The sequence below is a fragment of the Pleurodeles waltl genome, chromosome 8 (assembly GCF_031143425.1).
Source record: "Pleurodeles waltl isolate 20211129_DDA chromosome 8, aPleWal1.hap1.20221129, whole genome shotgun sequence".
In the NCBI taxonomy this organism is placed as follows: domain Eukaryota; kingdom Metazoa; phylum Chordata; class Amphibia; order Caudata; family Salamandridae; genus Pleurodeles; species Pleurodeles waltl.
This window is the reverse complement of record NC_090447.1, coordinates 1,437,145,189-1,437,163,152: the sequence shown is the minus strand read 5'-3', so window position 1 is coordinate 1,437,163,152 and position 17,964 is coordinate 1,437,145,189. Positions and strand designations below refer to the sequence as shown.

The following is a 17,964-nucleotide window of genomic DNA, read 5'->3' as shown; positions in this document are numbered from 1 at the left end:
GGCGGTGCTTCCTTGCCCATTCTGACCGCGGCGGTAAAGCGGCGGTCAGAAAACCGGGGCCGGCGGTTTCCCGCAGGTTTACCCCCGGCTGGGCGAATCCGCCATGGCGGCGCTGCAAGCAGCGCCGCCATGGGGATTCTGACCCCCTTACCGCCAGCCTGTTTCTGGCAGTTGTCACCGCCAGGAAGAGGCTGGCGGTAACAGGTGTCTAGGGGCCCCCGGGGGCCCCCGCACTGCCCATGCCGCTGGCATGGGCAGTGCAGGGTCCCCCTAACAGGGCCCCATGAAGCTTTTCACTGTCTGCTTAGCAGACAGTGAAAAGCGCGACGGGTGCAACTGCACCCGTCGCACGCCCGCAACACCGCCCGCACCACCTTGGGTAGCGCCCGCCGGCCCAGCGGGAAGGTCAGAATGGCACCAGCGGTCTTTTGACCGCAGAGCGGCCAAATGGCGGTTTCCGCCAGGCGGGCGGCAACCGCCGCCCTCTGGGGTCAGAATGACCCCCTATGTTTTTAACATCATTATGCACTTTTAGCTCATCATCACCCCGTCAAATAATTCTGTTTTCATGGCTTCTTTGTTGTTCTTGGGCAAACAACCCTCCATCTGGTCCACCACATGGTGGCTGAACTGTCTTTGGCCCTTCACTCGTGCCCAAGTCCAGGGTTAAAAACCTGGTTGTTTGGTTTGACAAGAAGCTCACTTTTGCCTGCCAAATCACAGCTCTGGTAGGAAAATGTTTTGGGGGCTTCTAGACCCTTAAAATAATCATTGGATATCTGCCAGGCAATGGTTATGTCCAGGCTGGACTGCTGCAATGTCCTGTACCTAGGGGTGGCTAAAACCCAGCTGAAGAGACTCCGAGTGCAGAATGCATTGGCCCTCCTTCTGTTGGATCTTCCTGGACGGACTCGTAAAGGGCTGCACTCTCCAAGCTGTGCTAACTACCTTTGAAACAGAGAATCTCTTTCAAAGCCCTTTGTATTTGTTACGAAGCTTCTGCAAACAAGGATACTCACTCTCTGTATTCCTTAAGCAATCCTTACCTCCCGGCCAGGACTTTTAGATCCTCTGGGGTTTTGCTGGCTAGCATTCCTACAGTAAATAGAGTGAGCATTTTCAGGCGTGGAACTCCTACAACTGCGAAACTCCCTGCCTCTGCAGATTCAGAAAAAAAAAAAAAAAATGGCCTTTTAGCTTAGGCTGATTCCACGTTAGATTAGTTGTGTTCTGGACTTTTGGGAGTTGGACTTCCAACACTGGGATACTGCGTCCAAAGTAGCAATGCACTTTATAAGTCACACCGTTTTTATTATTATTATTTTAATTTTTAGCCTCCAATTTCAAATTCCTTGACATTTAGAGCACATTTTGAGATTTTCAGCTGTACATTTAGCCACTTTATTTATATACACTTTATTAATCTGTTAATATTATTTCATTTCCTAAGCAGTCACGGACCCCCTGAGGAGGCTGTGCAAACCCTCAGGGGTCCGGACCACAGCACTCAGACCTAAATTGAAGTCCAGTCACAAGGGCGGATGAGCTTCTGCATGCTAGTATCAAGGCCATGGGACTCCAATTTGCCAGAATTTAAACTGCCACATCTTACTCTCCGGTTCTAGCACAATTATGCTTTTTATTAAATGTGTGCTCTTTAAATTACCCAACACAACTCATATTATCATTCTTCTCTGTGTACAAATTCAGTCATTTCAATTGAAACATTCAGTTTGGAAGTGCAGTACCAAGTACAGGACAAATGTTGATCATTTTTTAATAATCCCTTTGCACACTTCTATCTACTGTCATGGGGTACTGGCACTCTCTCGCTTGATAGATCCCCAGGAAGCTCCTTCTCTTCGAAGTATTCAAATCTGATTGCGATTATTTTGCCATTCTGAAATGGTGAAGTGGTCTGGGAAGGCATGTGCCATGCACATGACCCTGGCATGCCATAAATAAGGATTCACTTGTCCACAGACATGCTTTGGCCCATGTTCTCTCTTCTCCCAAATTACTACTGCGTATCCAGAGGTTTCCGCACTGTCTGGCCCAAGACATGGAGAATTGGAATAACATGGCCACAGGAGACATGACAAACAGTCCATTCTTTAAACAGACGTTTGAGAGTTTTATTGAGGGTGGTATTTGCGGGGCCGAGACTAATCGCTAAATGATCAGTGTTAGACTTGGTATCCTTGGTGCGATTCTCCCCTAATTTGTTTCCTGCAAACCTGTTTTGCTGTCCTAATTTTTTATGGCCTTAAGACTCTGTGCTCTTCACCACTGCTAACCACTGCAATAGTGCTGCTTGTGCTCTGTCCTTAAAACATGGTAGGATTAGCTTACACCCACTTAGCATATTTAATTTACTTGTTCATCCTTAGTAAAGCGGTACCACATGTACCAGGGTGTGTAAATTAATGCTACTTGAGGGTCTGCAGTAATAAGTATGCCACCCAATTAGGTAGCCCTACAAACATGTCTCAGGCCTGCCACTGCAGCCTGCATGTGCAGTTTATAAACTGCTATTTCGACTTGGCAGAATAAACCTTTTGCCAGGCCCAAACCTTCCTTTTGAATGCCTATAAGGCACCACTACCCCTCGGGTAGGGTCTGAACAGCCCAGAAGGCAGGGTGTAGTGTATTTGAAATTTAAAGACATATACTTTTAAGTTTACATATCCAAGTAGTGAAAAACACCTACATGTGTTTTTCATTACTGCAAGGACTACCTCTCCCATAGGATAATAACACTGGAGTAATCTTATTACATTTAATAAGCTGTAACTTCCAATTGGGAGCACATTAAAAGCCCCCTTCAATGGTAAAGTCAGCTTTTAATCACAGTTCTGAAAATGCCACCATTAGAAAGGTTGCATTTTCTTGTCCTAGCCATTTGGTGCCTGCAGCCTGATCCCGAGTCACATGACTAGGTGCAGTCGGTCTTTGTGGATTGCTCCTAGACAGTGAGACAAAGGGAAGATAGATGTTGGTGGGATGGGCCACTCTAAGCTAACGAGTGGGTGCAGCTGTCACTTACCACACTTGCACATCTGTGAGAAAAAGGGAAGATAGATGTTGGTGGGATGGGCCACTCTAAGCTAACAAGTAGGGGCAGCTGTCACTTACCACACTTGCACATCAAATAGGCTCTGCCTGAGTTCTCTCAGAATGGATTTGCCACTATCCTTTCCTGACCCCAGACAAGCTGGGGCCAGGACAAGGAGGAAGGGGATGCCTGACACCTCAGTGGGGTGGAAACCTCTAGAAGCTTCCTCTACTTAAAAGCAGGCAACAGGTATAAATGTTGGAGCCTTAGACCCAACTTTTCATGTCACTTCTGGACCGGTGTACTCTGTCAGGAAGAACTAATGCTGTGCAGCTGAAAAGGACTGACACTCTGCTGGACGGCTGCTCTGAAGGCTTTCTACCATGCTGTGTTGGCCTGCTGCCCTGCTGCTTTCTTGCCTGGGTGAGAAGAACTTGACCTGCACCTCTAATCCTAGGGCCTCAGAGTGACTCCAAGGGCTAGTTTGCTGGCCTCCTGATCAGAAGCTTCAGGAGCATAACAGGCTTCCAACAACCTTAAACTCAGCACCTGGACTTTGCCATCTGTGAGTCCTACCCTGCCAAGTGGTGCCACCCCAAACCTGGGTGCCATGGAAGTGGGCCTGAAAGTGCTGTGCGAGCCCATGTGTGGATCCAGCAGAATCAATGCACCACCTCTGCTGCATGGACTTTCCTGGTGCAGGGACTTAGAATCACCCTTGCCGCTTTCTTCATCATTGGAACCTCTGCTGCATTACACATCCTTAATGCAGGTCCTTGCATCGCAAGCCTCTCTTCGACAACAGCCTCAACAACATTGCAGGATTCTGGGTCAAAGGCCCTGCAGCTTCTTCGAATGAGCTGGTGCGCAGCACATTCTTGAAGCAGGACTTGACATCAGAAGCCCCCTCGTCAACGGCCTTCTCAACAATGATGCAAGACCTTGTATCTCATATTCTATGAACTAAGACTGTGTGATGCATCTCCAACCCTGACCTTGCATCGTCTCAGCTGTGTGACGGATGTTCCAACCAGGACTTTTTAACTCTTCACGAAAAAAATGTAAGGTACTCTTGTTCAGCGTGCTTAACTGGGACCTTGTAGCCGGCCTGCGCTCCATTGAGATTGGCCTGAACCTGTGACTTTGTCCAGGTCTATCACGATCAGATATCCACAGTTGACGCTTTGTGCTTTTGGCACTATTTTCATTCAAATCTTTAAACTTTCATATTTCCGGTTCCACTGAATGGATTTCTTTGATTTGTTTATTAAAATGTACTCTATTTCTTAAAATTTGTGTGGGATTTTTCTTTGTGTTGTTTTCACTTTATTGCTGTTTGAAGTACTTTACACGTTGCCTTTAAGTTAACCTTGACTTTTGTGTGCCAAGCTACCAGAGGACTGAGCACAGGATAATATGGGGTTTGTTTTGCCTCATGGTGATAAGGATTGTAGTTTCTACTTGAGTAGGGTTTCACCCCTCAGCAAGTAACCACATTTCTTACAGTCAGCATGTGGGGAATGAAGATGACTTTGAGGGGACCTCATCTGTGAGGCAAATGAGCCCCCCCCCCATTCCACTGGCAGAAAAAATTCTGATTCACAGCTCAGTGAATGCAAACTTTTACTTTAGCCAGTACAAGTTGGTAGAGGGATTTTACCCCATGTAGTCCCTACCCACCCAGAAACTACCGCATGGTGAATATACTTAACAGTGCCCTGCTGCGAGTGGTAAAGGTTGTGTGACACTTTTGGATTACAAAGTGAACTCATGTACAGTAATATTTCTCTAGTGCTACAATATGCCCCGGTGCTGTATCCCCCAGAACAAAGGAAACAAAATAATATCCCCAGTGACTGACTTGCATTGGATGTGTCTAGTAAAGGGTAAAGTGATGCATGGAGGTTTACCCAAGATACCAGGGGGCAGATTTATGAAAAGTGGTGCTGCACTTCCCTTTCCTTGCGCCCCCTAACGCCACCATGTGTGCGCCATATTTAAAATGCGGTGCACCATGACGGTAGTCAGGGGTACTAGTGTCATAATTTTTTATGCTAGTCCGGCGCTTTGTAGGATTAGCGTAAAAAATGTTGACGCTAATACTACAAAGCACCCAGAGGCCCATCGAAAACAATGGGAGTCTCCCTTTAATGCCTCCTATTAGCAGGTGTTAAAAATGCAGAAAAAATGATGCAAAGAAATCTCTTAGATTTCTTTGTGTCAGCTTTTCCTAGCGCCGGAATGCCCCCCTTTGCATACATTATGCCCGGCGCAGGCATAATGTGGCGCAAGGGGTTACAAAGTGGTGCAATGCAAGCATTGTGCCATTTTGTAAATATGATGCAGTGTTTTTGGCCTTCCAATGCAATATTAGCGTATAAAATTTACGCTAATGTGGCATCGGAATGGCGCTAGGCCCTTTTAAATCTGGGCCCAGGATTTTCCTCTCTCAGTTGGAAGTTAATTACCCACTAACGCAGCAAGAAGGGTGAAACCTTGTATCGGTTGTATACCATTTAGTAGGAGTGTTATTATACAAAGTATACAAAGCAGAATAGTCTGCGAGCATCATCTATCACTCTGGTGTATAGACAAAAATAGTGAAACAAATAATTTTTATCAGATCATTTCTGGGTAGAAACCCTGGAGCCATGTGGTGTGCTGAGTGTAAAGCAGTGATACAGGTGGCAGCCATAGCCAGGACATGTGTTATACATCAACTAAAGGGCGTGAAATTCAAGCCAATCAAGTGTTAGGACTTCGCTACAAGAATTCCAATCAGTGACTTGTCACTTACATTGGTGGGAGCTATGATTGAAGGAGTGTCTAGGAATGAGCGTTGCTTCGAGGTTCAGTTCAGCAGTCTCCTAAAGCCATTTGTACAAACAAAACAAGCTTTTGAGCATCCATTGAGCCAGCCACTAGAAGCCCAAGGACAAGAGTCCGAGAGCTATAACACTCCTTGCCTCCAGTGGAAAGGATTCACCGGCCTAACCTGTGAGTTTCATTGAGGAAATTAGAAGACGAACTCATGAAAGTTCCAAGCCACTGCCTGTAGCCGCTGTGCACAGTGCAGAGCAGGAGTTGGAATGCGCACAGAATTTGCCACAATATGAATATTGCTAGGAATCTTCCAATTAGTGTGAAGAATTGAGAACAACCTACATTTCGAAGAGCGCTGGCCTTACTACAAGACCTACGTTGAAAAGCATTTATGGAAGAAAAACTTTGCAAACACTGAGAGGGTCATTATGACCCCGGCGGTCGGTGTTATAGTGGCGGTAGTACCGCCAACAGGCTGGCGGTACATACCGCCATAATATGACATTGACGGTTTGGCAAAAGCCAAACTGTCAATATACCACACCGACCGCCACGGCGGTAACGACAGCCGAGCTGAAGACTACAGTCTCCAGCCCGGCGGCCGTCACTAGGCCGCCCACGAGAATATGACCCCGCCCACCGCCATGGCTTTTTTACCGCCACGAAAACCATGGCGGTAGGCACTATCAGTGCCAGGGAATTCATCCCCTAGCATTGATAGTGGTCTCCCCTGCCCCCTCCCCCTCCCTCGCCCTCCTCCCTTTCCGACCCCCTGACATACACACACCTACGCACGCATACACACACACATATCCACATTCACCCACGCAAGCATACATCCATGCACACACACTGACATACATACAAGCACACACGCATTCACACATAACAACATACACCCGCTCACATCCATTCATGCACACACGCATTTTGCACGCCCCAAACCCGCATGCACGCACACATAAACATACACACACACCTACACACACACAACCCCCCCCAACCCCCTCCCCTGTTGGAGCACCCGATTTACCTGCTTGCAGGGGTCCTCCAGCAGGAGATGGGACGGGGCAGAACACTGCCAGGCCTAATCATGGATCATGATAGGGTCGGCGGCGGTCTACTGGCATGGCGCATATGCTGGCAGCAGTGCCACCTTACCGCCGTCCTGGCCGCAGCCGGAATTCCGCCAGCCTTCTGGCGGAATTCCGGCTACGGTCATATTATTGCAGTCGGCATTTAGCCACGGCGACGGTCTTTTGGCGGCTGTTGCCGTGGCGGTAGGCGGCATTTACCACATATGTCATAATGAAGGCCAGAGTCCTTTAATTAATGTCCTTGCATATTAGCCAGCTTGCCATAGCCCAACTATTTCGCCTGAGAATGATAAGGTGACTCCTTCTTGCTTTTTAGTTCAAACCCAATATGACGCTATCAAGGGTGGATAGTGAGAAAGTCATTGATGGCAGCATTACCCCTGACTTATTTATCAGGTTTATATAGTGCTCCCTCACCTTGAGACATTGAGTCATTTTACAGAGAACAGGACATTACCAAACTAAAGTGCAAAGATCTGGATGGCTGTATTAAAGTAACTTCATGCTTGGATCTTTGGCATCCATTAAGGAGAAACTCTGCAGTAGGATTTAAACCCAGACAAAGCTGATGAATTTTTAGATGTTTTCTGAAAGTCGAATGGGCGGAGTCGTTCTCATTATTGCTGCCTGTTCAATTTCTAGGTATAGAAAATCACTTACACCGTCACATCTTCTATTTCAGTTGTACATCCCACCCCCTGCACTTATAGTCACAATTAAACTGTTCTTCATCCCTAAAAATGGTGCATGGGGTAATTGCTTCCCTTAGGGGAATATTTTCAACCCCCTTGGGCTGCCAGTGCATCACTTTTTATGATACTCTGGTGGCCCAGTGTGCAGACCCATATCGTTGAGGCTACTCAAAGCCATTTTGCATGCCTTTGTAGAAATGGTATAAGGCAATACAGCGCAAGTTGCTGCCTTGCCTTGCACTGCGTCAGGGAGGCATTCCATGGGTGTTGTCATGGGTGTTCCCAAGCAATACCCATGGGTTTTGACGCATTTCTATATTTACAATAATCTGTAAACCTGGGAATGCCTCAGAACTGTACGCCTCCCCAGGGCGGGCAGAACGTGGAGAAATATCTTTATTTTTCCTCATTGTTTCCTCTTTTTATGTGTGTGACATTCTGCAGCCCACATAGAAAGAGGAAAAAGCCTCCCTGGATTGTTTTTGTGTAGAAAGGTTCCCCTTCCTGCATAAAAACAATCCTGCTAACAGTGCAGACACCCTTGCATAATACTGCATTGGTGCTAGGCAGCAAATTGTGTGCCACCACAGGGGTAAATGACAGAAATGAGGTGGCAAGAAAGAGTGTAAGCCAGAAAGACAGAGGGGTGAGACAGAACGTGAGCGAGGTGAGGTGGAGAGGAAAAGGTGATGCGGACAGAGGTGAGGCTAACAGGTAGGAGAGTTAGGGTACGATGGAGGAGTGTGAAGCAGAGAGAGGAAGGATGGAGAGGAAGAGAGAGGGAGGCTGGTAAGATAGAGAGAAGATGAAGGATGACTCAGAAAGATAGAGGAGGTGAGGTAGAGTATGAGGATGGTAAGGCAGAGTGTTACACTGAGGTGGAGACACAGGTGTGAGGTGGAGAGAGGCTGCAAGCCTAGAGGATGGTGAGGTGGAAAAAGAAAGGGTAATGAAATGGAAAAATTAGGGTGAAGCAGGGGGAGGAAGGAAGCTGCAGAAGTGAGAGATGAGCATGAGGTGGAGAGAACGGAGGGTGAGGCAGCAAGAGAGGGGGGAGCGGAAGAGTGCAGAGGGAGGCTGGAGGATGCAGAGAGTGAGGTGAATAGTGGTGCAGGGTGAAGCGGCGGGGGGAGTGGAGAGAAAGGAGGGTGAGGCAGAGGGAGCAGAAGAGATAAAGTACAAAAGTTAAAAAAAAAAAAAAGAAATACAGAGTAAAACTATTAAAGCATCTAGCTGGCCTAGAGCCAGGTCTCAGATATCTGGGAAACACTAGTCAACCTCATTCTACTTCATGGACCACCCATGATCCTGCATGGCCTTCCCAGACCTCGAATCCTGGAGCCGGGCTTGCAGACAGCCCTCACTCCACTCAAGGAAATGACCTTGTAGGAAGTGATGTTTCTTCTACACCTACTTCGGCAGCGAGGCGCGACGTCCTCGCGCTTCATGTCCTTGTAGGAAGTACAGTGTGTTCTGTACAGAGCCGCATCCCGTCTGAAGGTGCGGGGTCATGAAAGGGGACCGCGTGAGATGTGCTCACCGTCCTTGGTAAGACAGGTTCTGCGACTTGAATTACTTGGCACTGAGGGATACCAGAAAGCATATTGTTCCTAATTATCTTTGACGGCTTCTTCTCCTTGTGCCAGCATTGTATTTGCAAGCAGAAGATGGCAATAAATGACATTCCGGTATTTGCTGAAGAGGAGTTCTGCAAAGATCATTTTTGGTAACCTTTGCAAAGTTCTGTGGAATAGCTTTGTAGCTTTGGAAGCTTTGATGAGTTTTGTGCTTGCCAGTTACACATGAAAATCCTAACAACAATACATGTTGCATATCTCCCTATTCATCGTAAAAAAAATGGTCATGCAGAAAGTATACTTTCCAGAAAACAGTTAAACTCTGATTACAAGTTGCATGCTACTGGTGGGGTGCAAACTCTGCACCCGCAAGCACCTGTACAATCCGAGATGTTTTAAGGCATGGGCAAAGTGGGCAATTGTCCAAGGCCTCCACCCTCCAAGGCCCTCCCCCCTGGAAAAGTGAACTTTTTGTCAGTTTAATCGCGGTCTGTTTTATTCTCTTGTTAAATCTCTTTCCCTCTCTTACTACCTCTACATCTGATTTTATCTACCCAGTGTCATCTGGAAGATTTTTGGGTTCTCACATGGGAAATATTTTAGCAATTTTTGTGTCAGCTTTAAAAATTTAACATATGATTTAATACTGCTTGACATTGTGCGAGCTTGAATTAGCAGGAAATGGGCAATGGGCAAATGGGCAAACATTAAAATTTGTTCTTTGCAATGGCCTCCAAAATGTTTTGCCCAATATCCATAAAATCCTTAAGATGACTGTGTATAGTGCAGTAACACCCAACTAGTATGATCCAACTGGAAGTTTGTCATCATGAAATGGGGAATAATCATGCAGACATATTTCTTCCAGGTCACATTTCTCGAGGGATTCACGGTTCCAAGGCGATTAAAGTGCTCATTACGAGTTTGGTGGTCGGGCGAGCCGACTGCTAAACTCATGGAGATAAGGCGGCCATCAACCCAGCTGCCCCAACACACGCCCCTCCATCTTATGACAATGTTCCTACTGGGCTGACTGACAGGAACATCGTATTATGATGTTCCCACCAGTCAGCCTGGTGGGAACAGAGCCACTGTATCGGTCTTGGCTCCCTTGAGAAAGCCAAGGCCAATACAGTAGCACTACAGCATCCTCAGAATGCGCACTGCCTGCAGACAGTGCACATTCCAAGGGTTCTGGACAGGGGGATCCCTGCACTGCCCATGACCATGTGGCCCCCTGCACTGTATTTCCACCAGCCTTTTCATGGCGGGGTCCATGCCATGAAAAGGCTGGTGGAAACTGGACTCATGATCAGCACAGCGGCGCTGAACTCAGTGCCGCCATGGCTGACCACGAGTCCAACTACCGTCAGGACGTCGGGAACCATGTTCCTGGCAGGGGCAGCGGCCAGGGTCGTAATGTGGCAGTCGGACCGCCTGGAGTGCAGCGGTTCGACTGCCACTGCAGCATTGGCGGTCCTAGGACTGCCAATGTTGTAATGAGGCACTAAATGTCCTATTTACTATCTGGCCTGGGGAGGAGATAAATAGGAGCAGGGGGCTTTGCTTGATATGGGCAGTAGATGGAGGAGTCTGAAGACCATCAAAGGGCAGTGGAGGCTAGTATGAGGCCAGTGGAAGGAATCCCAAGGCCGTGGTCGAGCTGTCTCATACCATCCAGATTTTCTAGCCCGTGAAACTAGCCAGGAATTCCCACCTTGGTAAATATGAGTGCAGGGATACTAGACCAGATATTATTAGGTGATGCGGTATCCTCCCTGGGATACTGCTCCACCAAACTTCTAATCATGCTAAGTGTTCTATTTCTGCACTGTGCGATTGTGCATTGAAATACTCTGCAGAAGGTAAACCTGCGGAAAACAAATATGGAGACATTGCCATTGTGACCAGAAAAGCATTGTAAAAGATAAAGTTGTAGGGGAATATTCTCTATTTATCTTCCATCTTGGCTGACTTCTGTTACAATGGCAATTATCTTGCAAAGGTCCTCATTACGAGTGGTCTGATCATTTCTGATATGTATGGTAACTCCTTTTTTCCACACTCCATTAATGGAATTATGAATTTTACGTTTTTTTAAGGCACCAGGTACAAACTGTGTGCAAAAAGAATCATATCCCTGGAAAAGTTTGGCAGATCAAACCTGCTATTATATATTGAAGGAAAATTTTTTGGCAAATACAAGAACATGCGCATTTTTGTGCAGCAAGCATAACTATCAGCATGTTATGCCCCATTTTAGGGCAAGGCTTTTAATAGGGGATATATATCGCAAATGACAAATTCTGTAATTGTTTTCTTGTGCGATAATTATCACACATATAATTGTGCCACTGGTAATAAGGGCCAACGAGGTGAAAAGTATGTCGCAATCCTTTAAAAATCCACTCAAAAGAAGGCCTAGGAGAAGTCGGAACCTTTGCAAATTTTTTGGCGGGTGAAAATTGAGATCTTCACAAACTTTACTTCAGGAAACATCCTCAAGTTCACCTAAATTGTTGGCGTTATTCCAGATAATTAGGTTGGGAGCGTCGATGAGAAGGGCGGGTGCTCCATAGATGTACAGCCTGCACCCTAAAACATGACTTTGTGAAGGGCAGGAGTCGGGCCGACTTTAGCGCGAGTGGTACCCAGTGCAGCAATCTTTATTGGCGCCACACCCAAAAACTTCGCCCTCCACGAATTCCCTCACTACCATGCTCCACCGGTGTCCTCCATCTCTCCATAGCCCATCTCTCACATGCATTTCATTTGTTTTATAATGCTGCTTATACCAGTGTAAGGTGTCGGAACACTTTACGCCTCACACGCACATTATACCGAGCCAATGAATCATACATGTGTAAATCAGCCTATAGAAAATGTTAGGTAAGAAAATGAGCATTACAGTGTGTAGGAGTTACATTTCAATGAGACTAGTAGGCAGTATATTTTAAGAGTGTCTGGTCTGTAGAAGCACACACACGGGCCTTAAAACATACAACAGTATTTGCCTTTACAAATAAGAATGTATTTCTACCCAAATTAACCCTTTTCAGCAACATTATGATAATGATAAACCAGGGGAAAAAAACTTACGTTCTAACTTATACCATGCAACCTATACCAAGATCTCTCTGATAAAAGCAGTAATCTACTGAGGGATCAACATAAAATACTATTTGGTGATTTGCGTGGTGTACATTCTTTGCAGCAGGCATATTAACCCTCTGCGCTACTTTATCATGACCGAAAACTGCCACTAGGCAAAACTCTGATCTCTCTCCATCAGGAACATTAATCATCATCGTTATGTTGACATTTTTATTGTTGCCTGAAAACTGCTGGACACACAAAGCAATCTGCAGCAGATGCTTTTTAAACTGAGCTATTTCTAAACACTGTGCCCTCCCAAGGTCTGCGGCAGGTGTGGCTACACCAGTCGCAGCACGCTAGAGGCAGCCCTGGCAGGAGTTTAATGAAGTGAGCCTGAGAATAGTGCAGTGGACAGCCGGGAAGGTATAACTGAAACACAATGGACAAGGAAACGAATGGACAAGAGAACAAAGCCCATTCCTGCTAAAGGTGTGTCTACACCACAAAGGCGCGGGAACTTTGATTTACTGCCAAACTGGTGAAACCTGCCCAAAACACAAGAAAATATTTCAGTTTCCCATCAACATGTCAAAACTCCTGGTTTTATGGCATACATAGTTTTGACATTGAAACAATGTTTACCCATATTTATTTTTTATTTTTTTATTTTAATTGACATTTGTTCGTGTATTTGTTTTGTTCTGTGCCTTTTAGATTGCAGTGTGCTAAGTAGCCCCAGACAATAAAATGCGCTCACCTGAAAGCAATAGTAGTGAACTATTAGCACACATGCACATTTGCAGCCTTTTAAAACTCCTCAGTAAATTGTATTCGCTTTTTACACATCTTATACTGTTAATATGCACAGCTATTCCATTGATGTCATGAACGACAGCATGACGAGGTACCTTTTAAAAAAAATGACAGAAAGAGTAACAGGTTGTTTTCTGTCTATACCTATGTGTAAATACATTAAAAACAGAAAAAAGGAGCAGATTTACTAATATTTTGTACTGGGTTTTTGATGAAAACCTGCACAAAATGTTTATTTTGGATTTACTTTCCAGCAGAAAACTTGTTGCCTTGCATTACTTTGCATCTGTGGGGGTTTCCGTGAGTCGTAGATGGGTGTTCCCATGCAACCACTCATGTTTTTTTATGCAAAGCCCTAGATACCAACAATAGTGTATATGTGCCACAAATAACACCTCTATGAAGCTGTTGTTAAAAAGGGAAAATGTTTTTGTTTCTCCAAACGTTTCCCTCTCTGTATGTTTTCTTCATTGTACAGCACATAACCAAAGTGTGGAAAGGTTTAAAGAACTGAAATGCTAGACATGCTGCTATGCTAGACATGACACATACACCTTTACACTGTGGTTTAAACATTTATGCATGGTGCTAGAAAGCCTGGTAGTGTTGCAGCACTATAGAACAAGCATTTACAATGGAATGGGTCTCGCATTTGCTCCATTTAGAGCAATTAGCGTTGTAAACCCCTAACCAGACTTTTCTTGCCACATAAACTGATAATAAAAAGTAAAGCAGTTTCACATATGCGAGCCGACGGTCGCCCTGAGAGTCAAGGTGAAGGAGACACAGAAAAGGAAACAGAAGTGCGTCCACAGTGAAACATATCTGCAAAAGAGCAATTATCCATGTAACCGGCAAAAGTAGAATTATCCATGTACCGGCAAAAGTAGAATTATCCATGTAACAGGGTCGATGTCATGCAAAGCGATTGACTACTGCCCAGCGAGATCACATTGCGTAGGAAATACAAAGAAAAAATAGTGCAGAAGCCATTCGGAAAACACAGAGCCTTGTATGTTTTCAGTAGTTTATTGGTGCTGTAGAGGAGGGCTAAAAACCGGAAAGGGCATGAGGTATGCAAGCCTGTCACTAATTAAATCAAGTGAATTTTAATGGGCAAGCCCACGAACCAACCAAACTGACCGGCGTGACATGGGCATTATTAAAAAAAAACACAGAGAGATTACAACAGAGGTCAAAGCGCTTGCGCGCGCTCGACCCTACAAATCAGGACATTGCCATATCTTAGCATATGTGGTGTTTTCTTGCTCCGACCCTTCCAGGAAACACAGTACAGCAAATTTGACTGCTGCACTGCAGTGCGTAAAACTTCCCCATGAGCTGTGATAATATGCATTCCTCATGAAAAATGCATGTTTTAGTTATTGAGGTCTCCTTCACATTAGATTTGTTCAAAACAAAATTTCGACAGGGGATATGTTGACTGGAAGGACGGTGCTGTGAAGCTAAAGTCATAGTAGATGTGTGGCAGTGGCTAATGTGCTACATGTGAAAACTGGAGATCCTGGCTTTAATGCCACCTCTGGCATTTGACTAACATATCTTGCTTTTACTTGAAAATTACTTATTTTCCCTGTGGCTGAAAAAGTAAATATTTGAAGTGATACATTTCTTCTATACCGTTTATTGTCTAGGGATGTTTGTTCACTCTGGTTTCTCTATTCGTGTCTCACCTGTCCCTACTACAATAATGATGTTCTCTGCCAATTAAGCTTTGTTCAGCCTGGAGGTTGTTCAATGCTGTATTACATATCTGTAGTAAAAATACATGTAAATGTGACTAATGCCAAATAGTACTACTAATCCCAACATGAAGCTGAGAGCCATTGAATCTCTTTTTTAGTACTTCCTTTCTCATTCCTTCCTCAGATCCTTCTTCCTCTGTGCAGTACAGGAGATTGCTTCATTTGCAGATATGGCTGGTTAGATGGATTGTAATTGATCTGTTAACATTCTTCTCTTTGCTAGTGGATAAAGTGATTGACCACTTCTCTCCACAGAATAAATTATCAATATTAGCCAACTACTCATTTAACCAAGAGTTGGGTGTCCCTAACATTCAGTTAATAAAGGTGATTTCTTTCCTTCTTTCCCAACAGGTGAACTTATGCATTTGCCGCCATATCTCAGAATGGACTTCTTGCTAAACAGAGGAAATTCTAGCACGAGCAGAGACGCGGGGCAGGCCTGCTTGGAACCGCAGAAAAGCCGAACCATGAAACGCCCCACAGTCCTGGAACCAATACCCATGGAAACACCCCCCACACGAGAGGTACCGTCGTGGCAGCCCAGTGCGGCGGGCGCTGCGGCAGCATTACCTCCACGAGAAGGGACAGAGCTAGGACAGGCAGCTAAAATGAGCAGCTCCCAAGAATCCCTTCTGGACTCTCGAGGTCATTCAAAATCCAACAACCCATACGCAAAATCCTACACCCTGGTATAACGAAAAGAGCATGACCGGACAGTGGCTGTAAATACATACAAGATAAAAAATAAAATCCAAATCAAAGCTACCTTTTTTACTGAATTCCAATATTTATAAAGAAAAAAAAGATTGCCAAAATATATAAAAAAAGAGAAATTTACGAACACTGCAAAGACTTTAGCTTTTATTTATTTATTTATTTTTGTTATTATTTTCTTGTTCCCCTAAATTCCTCTAAAAGGTGTATGAGAGCTTTATCTGACTGCACATCAATTTTATATTTTTGGCGAGGGGGCAGATATAAAGCTCATGTTTCTGACCTTCAGCTGCAATTGCTGTTTTTACTGAATTTCTACGAAGCATTTTGGTGACTGGAACCAGCTATTCTGATTGAAAAATTCATCACACCAGCTCAAAGATAAAAGTGAAAATAAAAAAGGAAAAAAAAAAAGAATTCACCGTACTTGTAGATCGAACTGGAACATTGATTCAAAGCAGAAGTCCTTTGCCATGTTTTCACATAACTTTCCTTTTTTCAATTAGAGAATGGGATCTTCAATCAATTTATGTTTTTCTTTTTCTTTCTGTCGTTAATTAGTTTAAGTGCTGTTGTGGAAGGAATAGATCTGTTTCTTTTTTATAGTTAATTTAATGAAACACACTTTGCATTTTGTTCTATGCGAAATAAAAAGGTCTTCTGCCTTTCATTGTGTTGCCTTTTGCTGCATTTTGGGTCAAATGTATTTCCATGTTTTTATTTATAGTTTAAAAGTTAATGTATGCACATAAAAATACTGTACAAATATTTCGCCAGATTTAAGCAAGATCTTGTTCGACATTGACAGAAAATATTTGTGGGTCCATAAAAATGTTCATACTGTGTAAAGTAATTTCTTATTGAATATTTTAAAAATATTCTCAATGTTTTACAGGATATACATTCCTAAAGTCAAAAACCATGAGAATTAATTTTTCTCATTATTTAGTTCGCATGTAAGGCACTTTTGAAAACTTATATGTGTGGAGACACAGATTTTCTGAAATCGAACATCGAATTTCTTGCATTTGTTATGCTTTTCCTATATGTATATGTATTTGTAGGCTTATGCCTGAGGGGTCAAATCCCAAATGGTGCTTACAACTTGGGAAATGGCTTGCAGTACCTCATTCTTTAAGGGGGTGTATGCGAAGGAAATCAGCACTTTACATACTAAGGTTTAGCAGGCAAACACATGACACTACTCATTTTCTTTTTTCTAACTTATTCTTTCCAGTTTTCAAGTTCAATTAGCTTCGTCATTTTACCAACATTTAAGATATTGTTCAGCCAGAAAAAAGATGATACCCTGTTTTGCTGTTTGAGGACTTAAAACAAGATTAGAAGTAGAATTCTCATATCGCCTGTGTCCATTAAATAGTCTTCAAATTTCTGTTGTCCTTTTCACAACTTACCTTTGTTCATTTAGGCTTGACATTAGTAGGCATCGCCATTGCTAAAATATACATATCTATACTGTTATCTTTAAAGACGCTAGTGGTTACGTAACTTAGGGCCAGCTGTATCAAAACGTTTTGCAATTGCAAACGGCCCAAAAGGCCGTTTTTGCGATCGCAGAAATGCATTTTGGTATTTAACAAGTCCAATTTCCGATTCGGTAATTTGTTACCGAATTGCAAATTGGATTTGGGACTACATACCGATTCGGTATTAGGAAGGGGGTGTCAAGGGCGTCCCTTCCTAATACCGAATCGCTGAGGGATGTATGATTTTTTTTTGTGACTGTGAATGCAGTCACAAAACAATCACAGTTACCACCAATTTCAAATTGGTGGTAATCCATTTGCAAGGAGGAAGGGGTCCCCAAGGGACCCCTTCCCCTTTGTGAATGCATGCAAAAATGTTTTTTAAGAGCAGGCAGTGGTCCCACGGACCACTGCCAACTCTTAAAAAGTGAAAAGAAAACTTTTTATTTTTCATTTTTAAATGCATCCCGTTTTCCTTTAAGGAATTCGCAATGCCTCGCAAATTGCGACCTACCTCATGAATATTAATGAGGTAGATCCACATGCGAGCCCTTGCGAATCGCAATAAGAAACTCCTGGAGTTTCATACATTCCAATAGCGATTACTTAATTGCGATTCGCTAAAAATCGCAATTAGGTAATCGCTATTGTGAAGAATGATACATCTGGCCCTTAACCTTACACTCAGTTTCATCACTTTTCCAACAATCTGCAATAAATTACTCAAAGTGGATCTACGCATAGGACGTGGTACTATTGGTAAAGCAAAAACAGAGGTGGAAACAACAACATGGCTGAAGCTGTCATAAATTCTAAATATGACATGGTTATATCACTCTTG

The 17,964-nt window shown here is 44.1% G+C and overlaps 1 protein-coding gene across 1 annotated transcript in view; it reads left to right on the top strand.

Moving 5' to 3' along the window:
- The window catches only part of DSCAM (DS cell adhesion molecule), a 1,000,736-nt gene extending 984,410 nt beyond the window's left edge, over positions 1–16,326 (top strand). Inside the window, exon 33 of the mRNA XM_069202587.1 lies at positions 15,274–16,326. Within this exon, the coding sequence (XP_069058688.1) occupies positions 15,274–15,617 (344 nt within the window). The 3' untranslated portion in view covers positions 15,618–16,326. The remainder of the gene's footprint in view (positions 1–15,273) is intronic.
- The last annotated feature ends 1,638 nt before the right edge of the window (positions 16,327–17,964 follow it).